Below are 7,508 nucleotides of genomic sequence, written 5' to 3' on the forward strand. Positions count from 1 at the left end.
ATGGTTATTTAGGATTTATGTATTTTATGTGTTTGAGAGCTCTACTTGCATGTATGCCTGCACGCCAAAAGGGGGCATCAGATCCCATTATAGATGGTTATGAGTCACCATGTTGTTGCTGGGAATTAAACTCAAGACCTCTGGCTCTCAAGCAGTTGAGAGCCCAAGTGCTCTCAACTGCTGAGTTATTTAGAGAAAGAAAAAACAAACAAACAAACCCTAGATCTCCATATTTGTCAAACAAGTGAATTATAACTGCAAGCTAAAAGGCTAACACACACACACATACACGAATCTCTCCCTCTTCCCATTTTTTCTCTGTATAGCCCTGGTTTCTCTGTATAACTCTGTAGACCAAGCTGGCCTCGAACTCAAGAGATCCATTCACCTGCCTCTTCCTCTCCAGTGCCGGCATTACAGGTGTGAAACACCACCGCCATTCAAGTCTTAAAATTGGCAAATACAGTTCTTTCACAAAGAACTGTTTGTGTAAAAGAAGCGACTCATACACTAAATACCAAACAACAACAAAAGTGCTACAATGTATTAATGACAGCACCAAGACGACTGGGCATAGTTTACAATGTAAACAGCTTCAATCCAGTACCTCTGTAAGTATCACTGCATGCGTTTCTTATGCAAACTGCAAATATCTGAAACACAGAGCTAGCGTCAACAAGATCCATCTCAAAAGATTCTTATATCGTTTCGGCTAAGTTTTTGTATAGGTGTTTTTAAAACTTCACAGTCTTAAGTAAAGTACTTAAGTACTAGAACTTCCTACCGGACCGGACCGGACCGCCCCCTAGAAATGAGTCCCACCTCCGGAGAAGGATGGCGGGGTGGGGCAGGTTTGCTCTCAAACTAAGACATGGGTTTCCCCCACCCCACCCCTAAAAAGACGACCAGGGGCTGCGGGGTCAAGTATGCAAGCCACTACATGGAGTTTGCAGACTGCAAAGCTCCCTTCGCTTTTCCATCCTTGCCCCCTCTGGAGTCACGGTGACCCCGGCCGGGCGGGGACAGGTGAATCCCAGGTAGGGAGGAAGAGGGAGGGACGGGCCGTGGAGGGAGAAGCGCGTTCAAGCAATGAATGAGTCGGGCCTCAGCCACACCACCTGTTCCTTCCGAGGGTGCCACCCCGACCAGCCAGCAGGATCCCTGGCCCGAGTGGGCCCGTGCGGCCCGCTGTCCCGCTCAAGGCCAGGCTGCTCCTCCCTTCGCTCTAGGAGGGTAAAAGGCAGCCTTGTGGTAGCCCGAGAGTCGGGGCCTAGTCCGGAACCGAGGCCTCCGAAGCCCGCGGTACGCGGCGCGCGGACCGAGGTGGGCACCACCGGGGCGAGACGAAGGAGTGCGCTCTGCCGGCCCGCACTACCACGGCGGGGTCCCCCTCGGGGTGGCCCAGTGCCCGCCCGCCCGCCCGGGCTTGGAAGTGACAGGCCCGGCTCCCAGCGAGACGCTCCCCGCCGCCCGCCCGCAGCCTCACACTCACCAAGATCCGCTTGAAGAGCGCGTTCTCCTTGGGCGGGAGGCTCACGGCCGGCATGGTTCCGGCTCCTCCCGCGGCTCCCGCCACCGCCCGGCTCGGTCAGTCCGTTTGTCCGCCCGCCGCCGTTGCCGTTCTCAAGCTCGCTTCAGCCTTGAATCCGCTCCGCCGCCACTAGGCCTCGGGTGTCGCCGCGCCGCCCTGTCCTGACACCCCTTTCTCCTCTTTCTTTTTTTTTTTTCTTTTCCCCCCCTTTCTCACTTAACGCTGCCGCCACCTCCCCCCTCACGGGTCTCCGTCGGCGGTTCACGTGGTAACTGAAAAGACCGACAGAGGCAGCCAAAATGGCGGACGCCGAGGGCTTTCCCACCCGGGTCACACCTCCCAACGCGCAGGCGCGGTGACCCTCTCTCCCCACCCTCGCTGCACCGGAGCCTGCCGGGAACGCGGAGGCCGGCAGGGCCTGCGGAACGGCTGATTCTGGGTTGGCTCTGCCGGTCCTTCCAGTGCTCAGCTCCTGGGAGGGCAGCCAGCGGTGCTTCCGCCGCCTCTTCGTCGCAAACAGCCTTTTTGCTCCTCCTCGCTAAACCGGCCTTTCACTCATTGGGGTAGACTCGCCCAGGTGTTGTAATCGTAGCTTGAGCCTCAAATGCCAAAATGCCGACGGAGGTGTTTTAAGAAGATGTAGTCGTTCAAGGCCCAAGTGCCTATATTTGAGCAGAGGCGAAGGGTAAGATGAGAAAACCTTCGCCTAAGTGGGGACTTGTGAACCGATCCGAAGAGGTGAGGGCTTAATCGTCTTTGAAAAGCGTCAAAGAGCTTGACCTTTGAAATGGACTTGACTGGGTAGGGTATCTGTGGTTCTGTTGACTATGGTTAAGATAGCCAGGAAAGGTCGTTAGCCAGATTCGAAAAGGCATGTTTGTACTGCCAAAGGAGCCTTTGAAGGTTGAAGTATGTGTTTATTTCATTGCTGAAGTCATATAATGGGTTGAAGTAAGAGCTGTGTGAGTCACCTTGATGTAGTAGAGTCGAGGGTCGGAACTCCTGGAGTTGACTTCTAATTCATGCTTAGGATTGTAACTGTTGAACCACCTGTTACCAGAAGTCCTTAAACCTTAGAGGCCAAACTCCACTCAGCAAGATTAGGCCTGAAAGTGAAGAGGATCCCTCCCACCAGCAGACATTTCATTAACACTTGACAATAAAACCTTTACAGAGTGACATGCCATTGAGTCATAAGAGCCATTTTACCCTCAATTATCTCGTGCAGGCCTTGTAGTATTCTTTGCACCATGAATCATAAAGATGTGCAAGAGTTTGACATTTTTCAATCTTTCTTTTTTAAACACATACTTTGTGGTTTTCAAATTGTTCTTTAACTTCCCTAGTCTGCAGAATGAATTCTAGGACATCCAGGGCTACCCAGAGAAACCCTGTATCGAAAAAAACGAAAGATCGGGATTATAGAGGTCAAACCTTAGGGTCTCCTTGAATACTGTAATCTCTCGATAAAGATTTAGGAAAATTAGGTTGGTGAGATGGCATGGTGGGTAAAGGCTCTTACTATGCAAGCCTGACACCCGAGTTTGAACCCTGAACTCACATAAAGATGGAAAAAGAAAAAGGGCCCCACAAAGTTATTCTCTGCTCTCCATATTGTCACATATAAATAATAAATGAAGTTATGGGGCTGTCGAGATGGGGCTCATTGAGTAAGAACCCTGTTGCTCTTGCAGAGGACCTGGGTTGGGCCCCAGCACCTCTGAAGGCACCAGCTGTGCACAGGGCACACAGCAGGCAAAGTACTCATACATATAAAATAAAATTCAACACATACAAAGACATAGATAAATAGCTTTTCTTCGAGTGTGTGCTGTTGGAGCTCTAACCTGGTGCCTCATGCCTGCCAGACAAGCACTTCTACCATTGAGTTAGCTATACCCACAGCACTAGAAAACCAACTGTTTTTTTTTTTTTTTGAAATTGTACATACAATTTTTTAAGTTGTAATGTTTTATTAGCATGTTAATTATACACGATGTTTTTCATTATTTTCATATATGTACATGATATATTTCAATCTTATTCTCACTTATACATATCCCCCTTACCATCTCTTGTCTGCCTCTACTGCTGTCAATCCTCTTCCCACTAAATAGCAATTTTGTTTGTTTGTTGGTCTTGCTAAGTAGCCCAAGCTTACCCTGATCTCACTTCCTCCTCTGCTTTTTAAATGCTAGGATTGCAGACATAGTGCCCCATCCAAGTCTAAACAGCAGGGTTTTGGGTGGGGAGCTTTTGTTTGTTTTTATATAAAGATTTTTATTTTTATTCATGTTCGTGTGCAAGTGTGTGGATACTGTTACCCATAGAAGTCAGAAGAAAGTGTCATACCTTGAAGCTGGAGTTACAGTGGTTGTAAGCCACCAACTTGGATCCTCTGGAACAGCAGTGAGTTCTCTTAGCTGCTCAGCCATCTCTCCAGGCCCAAACAGCAGTTTTTAAGGTTCAGTGAATACTGGTCTGATTACAATATTGATCAGATTCGTTACTGAGTTAAAATGTGCCTACAAATAATAGTCTGACCACACAGTCAATGACATGATAGCCTGAACTCAGTAATAGATAAACTATAGACTCCAATCACTACTACTTGGCAAATAGAAATTGAATTGGATCATAATTGTGCATGACTTTATTTATAAATGAATGGGAAAAAAAAAGAAATTGGAGTTGGGCCTTGAGTGCTTCTTGTGCTTCTGGGAAGTTACAGCCAAGGTTGTATGGCACTGCAGCTGCTGAGGACCTTGCATCCTTCCCCATCACTGTGCTTAAAAGGCTTCCTCCTCCAGCTGGGTGTAATGGTGCACACATGGAATCCCAGTACTGAGCGACTAAGGCAGAAGGACTTCAAAACCATAGTAAAGCCCAGCACTCAGGAAGATTACCTTGTTTGGAAGACCAGAGGCCAGTTTACTTACATTTTATAGAAAAACAACATTAAAGGAACCTGCCACCCAGACTTAACAAAATAACAGCCACATTTTGGGATGTTTGTTTAATAAATGTTTGTTTAATAAAACTTATGTATACAAGAAGCCATCCTTCTTTAGGTTTTGTTCTTTACCCCCTCCCTTGGACACATCAGTCAAGTAAGATGTTTCCTCATGGAAAAATCCAGGGCTAAAACTTGTTTTCTAGGTGTTAAATCTCCCTTCACCTAGGTCACAAATCAGGATTTTAGCATTTAAATTCAGGATATGGTTTAAATAAATGTTTAAAAAGATGCCTACCAAACTAGAATAGCTATTAGCTCCCAGCTAGGTTCTTTTCAAAATGAGTTTCATCTTTAGCTGCTTCTTCCAACTCTAGGGGTCCAGTGAGCTCTAACATACTGAGAACGTTGTGCTCATACTTCATTGCTCTCCAAACTATACACTAGGAAAAGGACACAAGGATCAGAGTTCTGGAAAACAAAATGGACTTTCCCAGCATAGATCCTGAAGCTGGCAATGTGCTTACTGGTTCTGTACACTCTGACAAAAGGTAGCATCTGTTTCAACTTGTTGAAGACTAGCAAAAGCTGTGTCAGGACAAGCTCTGGCGGTGTGCTGTAGAAAGAGTATACAACTCTTGCTGAGTGGACAAGAAGCCAGTAAGTCAAGAGCCAACAACTGACTCAGCGCATTAGTAGGCTGGTTTGCTTACTTGAGCATGAGCCCAGGAGGCTCAGACTAGGTTACAAACTAAAGTAACTCAGGCTGTTAGTAACATGTTTAGCCACAATGCACAATGTCATTATTTTACCTTCTATTGGTAATTTACTTTCTTTTCCCCTCTTTTTTTTTTTAATACATGTATTTAGTGTGTATGTGTGTATATATGTGTGCTTGTCAGAGCACCCATCTGGAGGTCAAAAGAAAATTAGTAGAAGTCTATTCTCTCCTTCTATTAAATGGGACATAGCAATTGAACTCAAGTCATCAGGCTTGACAGTAGGTGCCCTGGTTTTGGCTTATCTTTCTGTACCCACCTTTTTTTTTTTTTTTTTTTTTTTCTAAGATAGGGTCTCATATTAGCCCAGGCTGGTCTGGGACTTACTATGAAACTCAAACTTCTATCAAAATAGAGTCACTCCTGCCTCTGCTTCCCAAGACCTGGGATTAGACATGAGCCACCACACTCTGCTAATGACTTTTTGTTTTACTAAAAAGATTTTAAAATAATATTGCTAAAACTACTAACACTAATACTAATACTAACTAAAGGAAAATGCTAACACTTATTTTGCTATTAAAGTAGACCTAAACAGCTTTAGTTTTAACAAATGGCTTTTAAGGGTAAGTTTGTATCTTCTGCAGGCTGGAGAGATAGCTCAATGGTTAAGCCAGCTTACTCCCCTAGCAAAGACCTGGGTTTGGTTCCCAGCACACACCAGTTGGCTCACAGACATCTATAACTCCGGCTTCAAGGAATACAATGCTCTCCTCTGATCTCCAAGGGGAGCTTCATTCATATACCCCACCATCATATGAACATATTATTAAAAATAATAAAATCTTATCAAATCAAAAAGAATGTATCATCTATTACCAATAGTTTTTAAAACATGGTCTTTGGATACCAGTGAAACAGAATCTGTCAATTGTGCAACATAAAAAAGAGCTGATCATGCACTAGAGAGAAGGCTCAGCAAGTAAGAGTGCTTGTTGCTCTTACAGATGACCTGGGTTTGTTTCCTGGCACCCAGAGCACACTGGACAACTCAGAGCTGCCTATAACTACAGTACCGGGGGATCCAGTGCCCTCTTCTGACCTCCATGGGCAGTTGCAGGCACCATCATGCACTTGACAAACAGGCACGAACACAGACATAAAAATAAAAATGTTTAAATCAGCTGATCAGTCAGGTTGATCCAATGCCTCTGACCTTCATTGTCACCTTCCAAACACACACACACACACACACACACACACACTTATCACAATGTGAGCCTACACATAAAAATTACAAAGGTAAAAAACAAAACAGCTGATTAGTACAATGTGTCGAATAGGCAAACGTATTTACTACTCCCAGATAACTCCTAAGCTTCCCAACAAACCCTACAGGATAGGTTTTATGTTACAGTTGTGAAACTGTGGTAAGATTAACGACTAAAAATCATAGTGTTGACATATAGTGGACACAAATGATACTTGAGACACGATGGTTTGGATCCTGTTCTACATAGACACATGGCATTATAGCCAGTCCCACCTTGTTAGGTCAGCTAACTGGATCCCTTTGCCATCTGGATGCCCCTCCTGAGCCAGTCAGGGCACTTTCATGTAACATCTACAAGAATTTTACTAGGGCCTGGTGGAAAGGTCTTATAACCCCAGCTCCTCAAGAGGCTGAGGCAGGAGGATCAAATTCATGGCCACCTGCGTAACTTAGTGAGCCCCTATCTCAAAAACTATGTAGGGAGTTGTAGCTCAGTGGTAAGGCACTTGCCTAGGATGTAGGAAGCCCTGTATTGCCTCCCTAGTAAATAGCAGAATTCTATCTCACAGGATTGAGAGGCATCGAAGTGATCTTGAATATAATTGGATTTTAGGAACTGGTAAGAGGCCTTTGCAAATACAAAGTTCCTTTGTCCACAAGTTTGCTTTGAGCCCATCTGTTAATTGATGCTAATAATTACGGCACATCCTGTAGCCAATGTAGCGATAAAATGATGACTGTAAACCACACAATGAATTAACTTACTGTACCTGGAACACTAAATTCAACCCAAATTTTATTCTTCAAGACACTTCCATTTTCAATTTTCTGGCTCACCAACAAACACTTTATTAAACCTCTGACGAGCGCCCTAGGAGTGGACAAACTGCCTGCCCGGCCCCAGGCCTCTTTGCATCCGCTGTTTTACAGACAGACCCCTAAATCCAGGTTCTAGGAAACCTTGTCCTGAAGGTAGGACTTTGGCCCACCCGCAAATTCCGCTTCTGCTGCCAGGGGGCACTGCGCTCCGCG

The 7,508-nt window shown here is 45.4% G+C and overlaps 1 protein-coding gene and 1 long non-coding RNA gene across 2 annotated transcripts in view; one reads left to right on the forward strand and one right to left on the reverse strand.

The window, feature by feature from the left end:
- Positions 1-1,689, reverse strand: part of Naa15 (N-alpha-acetyltransferase 15, NatA auxiliary subunit) — a 66,266-nt gene extending 64,577 nt beyond the window's left edge. The window contains exon 1 of the mRNA XM_027394940.2: positions 1,493-1,689. Within this exon, the coding sequence (XP_027250741.1) occupies positions 1,493-1,546 (54 nt within the window). The 5' untranslated portion in view covers positions 1,547-1,689. The remainder of the gene's footprint in view (positions 1-1,492) is intronic.
- A 233-nt stretch (positions 1,690-1,922) lies between these two features.
- LOC103163905 lies at positions 1,923-4,587 on the forward strand. The gene is made up of 2 exons (XR_003481068.2): positions 1,923-2,269; positions 3,839-4,587. It is a non-coding gene; the product is annotated as an uncharacterized LOC103163905 (long non-coding RNA).
- Positions 4,588-7,508: the final 2,921 nt, after the last annotated feature.

The sequence above is a fragment of the Cricetulus griseus genome, assembly GCF_003668045.3.
Source record: "Cricetulus griseus strain 17A/GY chromosome 1 unlocalized genomic scaffold, alternate assembly CriGri-PICRH-1.0 chr1_0, whole genome shotgun sequence".
In the NCBI taxonomy this organism is placed as follows: Eukaryota; Metazoa; Chordata; class Mammalia; order Rodentia; family Cricetidae; genus Cricetulus; species Cricetulus griseus.